The 13,157-nt window shown below is 46.0% G+C and overlaps 1 protein-coding gene across 1 annotated transcript in view; it reads left to right on the forward strand.

Annotated features, from left to right (window-relative positions):
• Positions 1-1,159: 1,159 nt before the first annotated feature.
• The window catches only part of NLRP12 (NLR family pyrin domain containing 12), a 33,412-nt gene continuing 21,414 nt past the window's right edge, over positions 1,160-13,157 (forward strand). Inside the window, exons 1-3 of the mRNA XM_004439040.3 lie at positions 1,160-1,526; positions 5,809-5,889; positions 9,278-10,979. Of these exons, the coding sequence (XP_004439097.2) occupies positions 1,238-1,526; positions 5,809-5,889; positions 9,278-10,979 (2,072 nt within the window). The 5' untranslated portion in view covers positions 1,160-1,237. The remainder of the gene's footprint in view (positions 1,527-5,808; positions 5,890-9,277; positions 10,980-13,157) is intronic.

Below are 13,157 nucleotides of genomic sequence, written 5' to 3' on the forward strand. Positions count from 1 at the left end.
TGTCAGTTTCTCGTTGCTGCTCTAACAAATTACCACTCCACATATTTATTATTTTACAGTGTGGGAGGTCAGAAGTTCAAAATGGGACTAAAATCAAGGTGTCAGCAGTCTGTTCCTTTTGGAGACCCTAGGCAAGAATCTATTTCCTTACCTTTTCCAGATTCTAGCAGCTTCCCTCATTCCTTGGATTATAGCCCCCAGCCAGCAATCACATCACTCCTACCTCTGCTTCCATCATCACATTGCCTCTCTGACTCTAGTCTTCTTGTCTCCTTCCTATAAGAATCCTTGTGACTACCTTGAGCCTACCTGGATAATCCAGGGTAATCTCCCCATCTCAAGAGCCTTAAATTTAATCACATCTGCAAAGTCTCTTTTGCTGTATAAGGTAACATATCACAGGTTCTAGGGATTGGGACATGGACGTCTTTGGGGGAACATTATGCTGCCTACCATAGAGTCCCTATCTGGGATATGACAGTCTTGTGGCTGAGAGAAAAGAGGAAATAGCAGAAGCCCCATGAAAAGTTCTTAATGCTTCTACCTGGAAGAGAAGTTTGCTTACACTTTTTTTTTGGGGGGGGGGCGTTGAAGACCAAATGTATATTTTTTTATTATATCACAACATCACACTGGGTCATGTAGTAATTCTATGTTTAGCTTTTTGAGGAACCGTCAAACTGTTTTCCGCAGCGATTGCACCATTTACATTCCTCCTAGAAATTTGCTCACATTTGCTCACATTTCACAGTAGCGTTGGCTCACATTCCATCACCCAATACAAGTTGTGCGTCCAAGTCTGATTCCAATGGAAAGGTTGCCTAATCCTCCCACAAGGAGGGGCAGTAACTATTTTGATAATAATCCCATCAACCACAGACACCAGCGAGGCGAGGAAAACAGCAGGAAGGACAGAGGAAAGAGTGACTGATTGGTCAAGGGAGCCGGGAAGAGGGAGCAGAAGCGAAAGTCTTTCTCATGAGACGCATGGCTCCTGTGATTTCCTAATTGCTCCCAACTTCCTCTTCTTCAAAGTGGACACCGTTGGTGAGTGGGGCAGGGCAGGCGGGAGCTGCAGGATAAGGAAGGACTATTTCAACAGAAGGACTTGCCTCTGTGTCATTCCTACAGCCTCTGCCTGTGAATGATCAGATGGTGGGCATGTTGGCATTGCCCGGCCTGCGTGTAGAAACATCCTAGGCTCCAGCTTCTCTCCTTCGGGGTTCACGACGCCCCCATGCCCCGAATCCTGGTCAGGGATGGCCTCTGCCGCCTCTCTGCCTACTTGGAAGAACTGGAGGCTGTGGAGCTGAAGAAGTTCAAGTTATACCTGGGGACTGCGACGGAGCCGGGGGAGGCCAAGATCCCCTGGGGGCGTATGGAGCAGGCTGGTCCTCTGGAAATGGCTCAGTTGCTTGTGACGCATTGTGGGATAGGGGAGGCCTGGCTGCTGGCTCTTAGCGTCTTTGAGCGGATCAACAGGAAGGACCTGTGGGAGAGAGGACAGAGAGAGGACCCGGTGAGGGGTAAGGAGGTGATGGGACGGTCAAGGCTGCAACCCAATTCCCTTCTCCTTCATGACAACTGCTGAGCTCATGAGACCTGGGTTCTCTTTTAGCCCCTTGGCCTTTGTTCGTGCTGTGTTCTTCCTGGAACACCCTTCCTCTGTCTCCTTTGCCTGGAAAATTCTTATTTATCTATCAGAACCTTGGAGGCACTACCTTCTTTGAATTCTTTACTCCTCTTCTCTCTCCTCTTGTCCCTCACCCTCAACCACCCTGGTGGCTTCGAAACTCTACTTTTGTGCTTCGTTAGTACCCAGATTTCTTTTATTATATCTTCTGTCCTATAAAATAATCACCATGGTACTAACACTGATTGATTCTGTCCTATAAAAAGGCATCCATTGTGCATAATAATACGTCAATACATTCAATGTTTAAAATGATGTGTGATAGATAATTACTGTTATATCTATTATATAGATGAGAAAACTGAGACTCTGAAAAAAAAATGGTTTACCCCCAGACAAAAGTTCATGAGATAATACATGCCAAGTGCTTACCACAATATCCAGCAGACATTAACTCAGCAAATACCAGCTATTATTGGAAGTGGTGGAGATGGCATTTGAGCTCTGGTTTTTAATGTAATTTCTCACCTGTCTCCCCTAATGGGACAGGGTCCCCCCAAAAGCAGGGTAACTCTTGACTCCTCTGTATGATTCTCTGTGATTCCAGTGTCTGGCCATGGCCAAGAACAGAGTAAGTCTTGGAGAATGTTTGCTTAATGAATAATTAAGTTCTGCCAATACCTGGCTATACACCATCGCTTCTGTGAGGCTTCGTGTCTCAAAGTTAAGGAGGTGTGAGGGCAGTTGTGTGCCGGTCAATGTTTAACATCTCTGAAAAAACAAAGTCTTTAATAACTCTGAAAAAACAAAGGCCCTAGTTTGTAGCATTTGCTAATTTCCATGGTGTAAATACTCTTAGGATGGCTGATTTTAAGTTACCAGTGTGATGTCAACTGGCTTGTAATTCATAGAAATTTAACAACAGGCTCTCTCGGGCCGGTAACGTGCAATGGAAAGAAAGAATCTCTTAAGCCTTCTCAGATATGATCTTACATGATTCCTTCTCTCCTTGTCTCCATTCTTGGAGAATACTGAAGGTGCCCTGGACTTGGGGAATGTGAGATTGAGTCACATCTTTACTTAGGGGCACATTGAAAATCAAAGAACTATCAGCAAAAAAGTAAAAAAAGGTATAAAGGTATTCATTTATCATTTTATATAATTGTATTTACTTATAGAAGTTTACACACTAATTTTAAGAAATTAAAATAATAAACAAGTATAAATTCCCTCCCTTCTTCCTATTCCTAAATCTCTTCCCTGCATCAACAACTGATAACTATTTGGCGAGCGTCCTTCTCCGGACTATGTCCTATTAATTCATCGGAGGACAGCCCTGTGGTCTGAAGAAGATCAAATGTCTAGCTTTGCTCTTTTTTAGCTATGTGATGTTGGAGAATCATGCACCTCTCTGTGCCTCTGTCACCTCATCAGTAAGACAAGGGGGATTGGACTAGATCAGTGGTTCTCACATGTTAGTGTGCATAAGAATCCTCCAGACACCTTGTTGCAAATGTGGAATCCAAGACCCCGCACTAGAGATTCTGATTAAGCAGGGATGGGGCACCAGGAATCTGCATTTCGATGTGGGTGATGCTCATGGCATGCTTTAGGGAACACTAAGGTAGTAAATCTTTGAGGTCTTTTTCAGCTGTAATGTTTAATGATTACTTTTTTAATAAACTGTGGTAAAATACATACAATATAAAATTGTTATAAATGAATTTGACAACTCTAGATACCTCATATAAGTGGAATCACAGAGTGTTTGTCTTTCTGTGACTGGCTTACTTAGCATAATGTTTTCATGGTTCATCCATGCTGTAGCACGTGTCAGAGTTTCCTTCCTTTTTTAGGCTGAATAATATTTTATTTTTTGTATCTATCACATTCTGTTTATCCATTCATCCATTGATGGACACTTGGGTTGCTTCCACCATTTGGTTATCGTGAATAATGCTGCTATGAACATGGGTGCACAAATATCTCTTCGAGACTTTGCTTTCAATTCTTTTGAGTATATACCCAGAAGAGGAATTGCTGGATGATATGATAATTCTATTTTTATTTTTGGGGGGAACCTCCTTACTCTTTTCCACAGTGGCTGCACCATTTTACATCCCTACCAACAGCGCACCAAGATTCCAATTTTCCCACATCCTCGCCAACATTTATCTTTTTTTTTTTTTGTGAGGAAGATCAGGCCTGAGCTAACATCCGTGCTAATCCTCCTCTTTTTTGCTGAGGAAGACCGGCTCTGAGCTAACATCTATTGCCAATCCTCCTCCTTTTTTTTTACCCAAAGCCCCAGTAGATAGTTGTATGTCATAGCTGCACATCCTTCTAGTTGCTGTATGTGGGACGCGGCCTCAGCATGGCTGGAGAAGCGGTGACTCGGTGCGCGCCCGGGATCCGAACTCTGGTCGCCAGTAGCGGAGTGTGCGCACTTAACCACTAAGCCACGGGGCCGGCCCTATCTTTTTCTTTCAATAGTAGCTATCCTAATGAGCATGATGTCTGATTCTTATCACTTTTGATTAGTTTTACTCAGGCATCATATCTGAGTCCCTCTTTCCCAGAACCTCACACATCCAATCCATTGGCAAATCCCAGTACATCCCAGCCCCATGCATTTCTTCTCACTGCTGTCACCCAGAATGGCTAATTGCAACCTTCTCTGCCATGGTTCCCCTGCTTCCCCTACTGCTCCTTACGGGGTATGGTCCACTCATCATCAGAGTAATCTTTATAATTAAATCATCTCCTTCCCCTGTTTCAAATCCTCCATTGGATTCCTGTTGGGAATAGATTGTAGTCCAAACTCCTTGACATGCTCCTACAGGTGCTAGCTGTGTCTCTCTCTCCAAACTCACTCCCTAACACTTACCCTGAAGCTCATTCCACTCCAACTTCATTTCCTCTGTTGTGTCAAGATTGTTTCTTCCCAAGGACCTTTACACTTGCTGTTTTTTCCTGCTTTGAATGCCTCTGCTCACATATCTGGCCCCTTGCCATTCAGACTTCAGATTAAATGTCTTGTCCTCGGTTCCAGTCACCTCCTATTCATCTCATTGGTGAAGGAGGGATCTCCCACCCTGAATAGTACTAGTTGGTTGAGCACAGGACACCCAACACTGGGCAGATGAGATTGACAGCAGTCTATTAGTCACAGTCACAGCCCAGGGGAGGGGACCCCGTGCACCATGCAGGGTCCCACAGTGGTTGCACTCAGTAACACAATGAGCCAACAGGGGCTGTAGGAGGCAGGCTTTGGAGTAACAAGAGTGTGGGGTGCTTTATCGTTCCTGCAAGAGGATGTGATTGGCTTGTTTGAATAATTTCATGGGCCAGCAGGGAGGTGACACTTGTTAGATTGAGGATCAAGTGAGGTACAGCTGGTGGTCTAAGAGATAGGGTGACCAGGTGGGGTGCAGTTGGTCTAATCCTGATCAGAGAACTAGCTGAGTGGGGAGCCTTTCCCAATAGGTGTGGGGCACATCTGACAAGAGCACAGGGACTCACACTTAGGCCTTTGGGGTCCTGTGAGGCTCAAAGATGTCAAGGAAGCACTTGAAATTTTAGGTCTTACAATACATCCACAGGAAAACCTTTCCTGGCCACCCAAACTAAAATGTTACTTTCATTACTCTGTCTTATCACTGTGTTTAATTTTAGACACAACTTTTATCATAATCTGAAGTTATATTTGGTGTTTATTTTTTACGCTTAACTTCCCGCGCCATTAGAATTAAGATCTATGGAGTAGGGACCTCGTGTCTTGTTTATTGCTATGTATCCAACGTCTAGAAAAATGCCTGGATAACATTGGTGCCAAATGTATGTATATTTGTTGGATGGATTAATGGATGGTTGGTGGGCGAGACATGGTTGAGGGCTGAAGGGGAGGGAGGACTCCAAGCTGACTCAGAACTTCCTGGCTGAGGGGATTAATTGGATGGATGGAGATGTCAATCACCATGATGGGTACCCAGGAAGGACAGTGGGTTATGAAGAACAAATGTTTTCAACAATAGTGCATGTGAGGTGACTGCTAAACCTTCTGGGGTATGGGTGGGCAGGGAGTTATCATGTAGACAGTTTGATGTAATAGTAGCTAATATTATTGAGTGCTAGCCAGATATGTGTTAGCTGATCTCACAAAATTTCTCTTCCAGATACTCCACTTGGTGGCGCACCCTCACTGGGGAGCCAGTCGGCACGTTCTCTGGAAATCTTTCCCGGAACTCCAAGAAAAGGTGAGCCATGAACCGTTAGTATCCATTAAAATGAATTAGGCTACATGTATCAGACTATCAAGGAAAAAGGACATTTATTTAGTGTTTGCATATAACAGGAAGTCTTGGGGTGGGTGGTTGCAGAATTCATGTAGTGGATTAACGACATCGTCAAAGCCCCACTTTTTCCTATGTTTCATTTGTCCTAAGACTTGTCACCTCGTGATTGCAAGATGGCAGCCAAACCATCTCATACAAGAGAATTCCAAGCAATGAAAAAAGGGAAACAAAAGGCTTTCTTCGTCAAGAGACTGTTATTTTATCCAGGAATAAAATCCTTCCAATAAGCTTGCTCCCCCTGAGTGGTCATACCTGTGTAACTCATTGGTCAGGACCGGGGCACATACCTATTCCCAGACCAGCCACTGGCTAGGGGAATGAGACTACTCATGACTGGTTCAGCCAAAGCATAATTCATCCCCTGGGGCTAGTGAAGGGACAACATTCACTGGAATCAAGGGATCAACACACACTACCTGAATAGAATCAGGATTGTTGGCAAGGACACAAACAATTCTGGACTATCTTTCAAGGACATCTTTAATGCATTGGAGCTAGGATCCACCCCCATGGATCCTCATCGCTGCCTTACAATAGATTTATCACCTGTTCTTAGACAAGTCATTGCCCCTGGGTCTGGGACTCAGTCTCCCCATTTGTGAAATGTACCTTCTCTGCCTGCCTCCTTCTCTAAGGAGTCTGGAAGCATCAAACAAAATAATGATTTGAGAAGCTCTAAAGCAGTGCTGTCCAATAGAAATATGATGTGAGCCACATACATGATTTGAAGTATTCTAGTAAAAAAAAGTAAAAAGAAATAAGTGAAATTAATTTTAATGAAATTTTTTGTTTAACCCAATATATCCAAAATATCATCATTTCACCAAGTGATCCATATGGAACATTATTAATTAGATATTTGCATTCTTTTTTTGTACTGAGTCTTCAAAGTTAGCTGTGTCTTACACTTCCAGCTCATCTCATTTCGAATTCTAAATTGTCACTGGAAATACTTGAGCCATATTTAGGTTTCACAAAAATCACAGTTGAAAAGCAGATTTTCATACATTGTCTGAACATGCTTGCAAGTTTTTCAATCACTGAATCAAGTATTGGTTTTTAAATTTAGATACACATTAATTAAAATGAATGAAAATGAAAATTTTAAATCCAGTTCCTCAGTGGCATTTGGCACATTTCAAGTAGTCAGTGGCCACACGGGGCTAGTGGCTGCTGTATTGGCCAGTGCAGGTCTAAAGTGTGCAGCTGGCAGGATTAACAGTCTGGAGTTAGGAGCTCGGTAGCCAGAGCACCCAAGTTTGGGTTTTTATTTCTATCACCTACCATCTAGCCAGGCAGACTTGGAGAAGTCAAGTCTGTTTTTGGAGCCTCAGTTTTCTCATCTGTATGTTAGCAAAGCATCTCTTTCCTCTCTCCTCTACTTCACAGGTGTCCTTGCTCTAATATAGTTAGAGTAGTAGTTCTCAATTGGGGGGATTTTCATTGTCACAGGGGACACTTGGAGCAAGGGACTGAGAAGAATTCAGGCTTGTTGGGACCGTGGTTTAAGGGCCTGGGAGAGCAACAGCCTGTGGGTCAAGGAAGGTGGGCAGAAGCCGTGAAGGTTCTGAAGACCTTAGACGAAAGCTTAGATTTTTGTCATGAGGGCAATGGGAGCATGAAGGGGTTATGAACAGGAGAGGAACAGGGTCCAATGTGGGTCTGCAAAGTTTTCCTTTGGGGTTGGTGTGGAGGATGGACTCAGGGGAAGGAGCCGGAACAGGGAGTTCAGGGGAGGTGAGAGAAGGTGAGGGACAGCTATGGCAGATGGCCATATGGATGGAGGGGAGGGGAAAGGAGGGGACAGAGAGATTCAGGAGAGACAAAGACAAGGTTTGTAGACCCACGGCTGGGGAGAAATGAGTGCCAAAAAACTCCCAGGATTCCCTCTGTGAGACTGCAAGGTTATCAGTTACAGGGAGATGGCTGTGTGTGTGGGGAGGACAATAGGGTTAGGTGGTGAGTGAGGCACTTCCTTTGGGTGCAAATTATAAGGGGGTGTCAAAAAAAGCAAATAAAATAATATATACAAATAAAAAAATATATACAATATATACATATATTGTGTATATTTATATATATACAAACATATATATAAAGCAGAATGGTGGCTGCCAGGGGCTTGGAGGAGGGGAGAAATGGTGAGTTAGTGCTTAACGGGTACAGAGTTTCTGTTAAGGATGATGAAAAAGTTCTGGAAATGGATGGTGGTGATTGTTGCACAACATTGTGAGTGCACTTAATGCCACTGAGTTGTACACTTAAAAATGGTTAAAATGGTAAATTTTATGTTATGTCTATTTTACCACAATTAAAAATGAAAGAGTACATGCATTCCTTTTGAGGGAGTCCTGGGATCAAATTCAGATCTTTTTTACCGTCCCTTGGGTGGATATTATGGGCCTCTGGTGACATGCAAATACTAAGGGATACATTTTTGTCTAAATCAGGGTTTCTCCACCTTCCCACTACTTAGATTTTAGAGCTGGATAATTCTTTGTTGTGGGCGCCGTCCCGTGTGCTCTGCAGGATGCTGAGCAGCAACCATGACCTCCACCCACTAGATGGCAGTAGCACCCCAAGTTGTGACAACCCGTAGTATCTCCAGACCTTGCCCAATGTCCCCTAGGGAGGCCTCAATCCCCCGTTGAAAGCCACTATTGTAGAATTTTCATAGACATCTACACCAAGCAGGCTTTCCCAAAGAGACTTGAAGCAAAGGATTTATAGGACGGATAAGTTTTCCTTCGGTGCAGACACGCGTTTACCTTTTTTTCAAATAGGACCCAGAAAACTTGGGAGCGCTACTTTCTCCAGTTTCACCGGGCGTGCAAATCACTCAGCGATCTTGTTAGAAATGGAGTTTCTGATTCAGTAGGTGGGAAGTGGGGCTCAAGGTTTCGCATTTCCAACCAGCTCCCTGGTGGGTCCACATGAGATTTAAGTGTTCCTTCACCAGGAGAGGCCGAGAGTGCTGAGGCTGAGGTTGGTGCGTCCCGCATTGCAGTTTTCGGTCAGCCTGAATGGTGATGCCGACGCTGCTGGCACACGGACCACCGTTTGAGTAGCAAGGATAGAGCACTGTGCATGAGAACAGTTCTCACATTAATGCCTCTGTTTCCCATGAAAACCAAGATCTTTAGAGGGAGGTACCAAGGTTCTCCATCTAGAAAACTGTTCCAAGGATATTGCAGAACAAGTAGGTACTAGACCAAGGTTTGTTTTAACTCATGAATTCATGAAACGTTGCTGACGAGTCTCCCACGGATCCTCCATTCCTCTCCATTAGATCCCCAGGAAACCTACAGGGACTATGTCCGCCGGAAATTCCGACTGATGGAAGACCGCAATGCGCGTCTAGGGGAATGCGTCAACCTCAGCCACCGGTACACCCGGCTCCTCTTGGTGAAAGAACATGCAAATCCCGTGTGGGCCCAGCAGAAGCTCTTGGACACAGGCCGGGGACATGCGAGAACCGTAGGACACCCGGCCAGCCTCATCCATATAGAGACACTCTTCGAGCCAGATGAGGAGCGCCCGGAGCCGCCGCGCACCGTGGTCTTGCAGGGGGCAGCAGGAATGGGCAAATCCATGCTGGCCCACAAGGTGATGCTGGACTGGGCCGACGGGAGGCTCTTCCAAGACAGGTTTGATTATCTCTTCTACATCAACTGCAGGGAGATGAACCAGAGCGCCCCCCAGCGGAGCGCACAAGACCTCATCTCCAGCTGCTGGCCCGAGCCCAGCGCGCCCCTCCCCGAGCTCATCCGAGCTCCCGAGCGCCTCCTTTTTATCATCGACGGCTTTGATGAGCTCAAGCCCTCTTTCCATGACCCTCCGGGCCCCTGGTGCCTCTGCTGGGAGGAGAAGCGGCCCACGGAGCTTCTCCTGAGTAGCCTGATTCGGAAGAAGCTGCTGCCTGAGGTGTCTTTGCTTATCACCACCAGGCCCACGGCTTTGGAGAAGCTCCACCGATTGCTGGAGCATCCCAGGCACGTAGAGATCCTGGGCTTCTCTGAGGCAGAAAGGAAGGAGTACTTTTACAAGTATTTCCACAACGCGGAGCAGGCCGGCCAAGTCTTTAATTTCGTGAGGGACAACGAGCCCCTCTTCACTCTGTGCTTTGTCCCCTTGGTGTGCTGGGTCGTTTGCACCTGCCTCAAGCAGCAGTTGGAGGATGGGGGGCTTTTAAGGCAGACGTCCAGGACCACGACAGCAGTGTACATGCTCTACCTCCTGAGTCTGATGCAAACCAAGCCAGGGACCCCAACCCTCCAGACCCCGCCCAACCAGAGAGGGCTCTGCTCTTTGGCAGCCGATGGGCTCTGGAATCAGAAAATCCTATTTGAGGAACAAGACCTCCGGAAGCACGGCCTCGATGGGACGGATGTGTCTTCCTTCCTCAACATGAACATCTTCCAGAAGGACATCAACTGTGAAAAGTTCTATAGCTTCATCCACTCGAGTTTCCAGGAATTTTTTGCAGCCATGTACTATATCCTGGATGATGGGGAGCATGGATCCAGCCCAGAACACAACATGACGAGGCTGTTGGCTGAGTCCAGGTTCTCAGAAAGGAGCTTCTTGGCACTCACCGTCCGTTTCCTGTTTGGACTCCTGAATGAGGAGACGAGATGCTACCTGGAGAAGAGCCTTCGCTGGAAGGTGTCGCCTCGCATCAAGGCGGAACTGTTGGAGTGGATCCAGAGCAAAGCCCAGAGCGAGAGCTCTACCCTGCAACAGGGCTCCTTGGAGCTCTTCAGCTGTCTGTACGAGATCCAGGAGGAGGAATTTATCCAACAGGCCCTGAGCCACTTCCAAGTGGTCGTGGTCAGTAACATTGCCACCAAGATGGAGCACATGGTCTCCTCCTTTTGTGTGAAGAACTGCAGAAATGCCCTGGTGCTGCACTTGTATGGGACTGCCTACAGTGCTGATGAAGACGACGGGGTCAGATGGACTTCAGGGCCCCAGACGCCACTGGCACAGTCGTAAGTAGTCGCAGGGCTCCCTCTCCAAGTTCATGCTCTTAGCCAAGTTCATGTTCTCAACTGGGCGTGGTTTTGCTCCCACTCCAGGAGATACTTGGAAACATTTGGTTGTCACAACTAGGGGAGACAGGAGGGGTACTACTGGCATCCAGCGGGTAGAGGCTAGGGATGCTGCAAAAACATCCTACAATGCACAGGACAGCACCCCTCAACAAAGAATGATCTGGCCCCATGGGCCGGCCCCTGGCTTAGCGGTTAAGTGCACGCGCTCCGCTGCTGGCGGCCCAGGGTTCAGATCCCCGGCGTGCACCGATGCACCGCTTGTCCGGCCATGCTGAGGCCGCGTGCCACATACAGCAACTAGAAGAATGTGCAGCTATGACATACAGTTATCTACTGGGGCTTTGGGAGAAAAAAATAAAATAAGTAAAATTAAAAAAAAAAAGAATGATCTGGCCCCCAAGTGTCAAAAGTGTACAAGTTAGTGTCCTGCTCTTAAACAATACTCTTTAGGACTAAATTGGGGTCCATGTCAAGGAGAATGTATTCAATCAATAAATATTATCAAGGGCACTTTTCTGTAGACTGGACACAGTGTGAATAAGCCAGCCAATGCCCCTGTCAGAGCAAATATCCTAATGAGAAGGGAGATAGATAAAGAATAAGTAAATAAATAGGCAAACAAGGAAACAAACAAAATTGATGATTAAGATAGTTTCAGATGGAGACAACTATTATGAGGAAAACAAAGCAGGGTAATGTACTAGACAGTGACTTGGATGAGGGTGGGCAACATGAAAGGGAATGGTCAAAGAAGGAAGCTCTGAGGAAGCTGTAGCTCAAAGGGATGGTTAGAACTTGGGCTTATATCTTATCTTAAGAAAAGAACAATATATTTTTAGAGAAGTGACAGAACAAAAGAAAAGAACTTTGGGTTTCTTGGGTGGCAAATTGTGGGATGGAAAATATATGGAGGAAACTCATAGGGTGAGGTTTGAGTGTGCAGGTCCGTCACAGAACTGTAGAGGAGGAAAAACTCTCCTGTACCCTCTCTGGGTCTCTGGTTGGACCTAAGAATTAAACTGACATAAGACAGATTAACAAGAGAGAAGCATATAAATTTTATTGAATTTTTACGTGTACTTGGGAGTCTTCATAAGAGAATGAAGACCCAAAGAAATGACCAGAGCAGAAAGCTTTTATACCTTTTAGACAAAGAAACAACGAATTTGTGAAGAATTGATGAGACAGAGGGGTTTGGGCTTGAGGTAGTAAATGGTGAAATAGTAACAAGGTTTGTTTATACAGGCTCCTCGGCCCTAAATCCCTGTCTCTGGTAATAAGGATGTCTCCCTCCCTCCTGGGTACACATGAGAAATTTATCTCCTACTTTTAGGGATGAAGTGTGGGGGAGGTGTCGGAATGACCTTTCTGTCTCTGCTGATTTCTCAAACTCTTTTGGCTCAAGATATTCAGTATGCCAAGGCACCATATCTTAGGGTAGCATGTCTTGAGCCCCTCCACACCAACTTTCTATCTTCTTCATGGCCATAAAACTTCCCCAGGAGAGGGGATTAATGGCAGTCCTCATTTTTCAGAAGTTTCTGCTCTTGGTCAGGTAAGGGCAGCTCTGGGCCTTCTGTCTGCATCTCATTTGCCTTCAGCTCAAAATAATCCTTATGCCAAAGCGGCGTATTCTGGGGTGGTGTATTCTGGTCCCCGGTAGCAGTTTCATTGGGAGATGGTCCCAGAAAGCAGAGAGGACAAGGAAAGGAAGCCAACAAAGGGAACACCATTAAGCCACTCACTAATGGGCGCCTGGAGGCCAATGTCACCTCCCACTTCTCAGAAGTGTCCCCACCGCTGCTCAGGGGCAGGGAGCTGGGGTCTTGTTGCACTAATTCCACAGGACTCATTGAATACTGCTGAGGGTGGGGTCCTGATTCTCAGGGCCTCCCCATCAGCTCAGTAAACGACTGCTACTGACCTCAGTGATGAGATGGAGCCAGCCCTGTGAAAATTTAGGAAGGAGAGGCGTCCTAGGGAGAGGGGAAAGCAAGTGCAAACACCCTGGCGATACGCGTAAAAGGTTTAATGTGTCAACATCTCGCTCTGATTGGGGCTTATTTCCAGTTATCAGACTCTGCCTGGCTCTTCACGACTCTTCATCTCGCTGGA

The sequence above is a fragment of the Ceratotherium simum genome, chromosome 33 (assembly GCF_057802395.1).
Source record: "Ceratotherium simum simum isolate JZ-2026a chromosome 33, ASM5780239v1, whole genome shotgun sequence".
Taxonomy (NCBI): domain Eukaryota; kingdom Metazoa; phylum Chordata; class Mammalia; order Perissodactyla; family Rhinocerotidae; genus Ceratotherium; species Ceratotherium simum.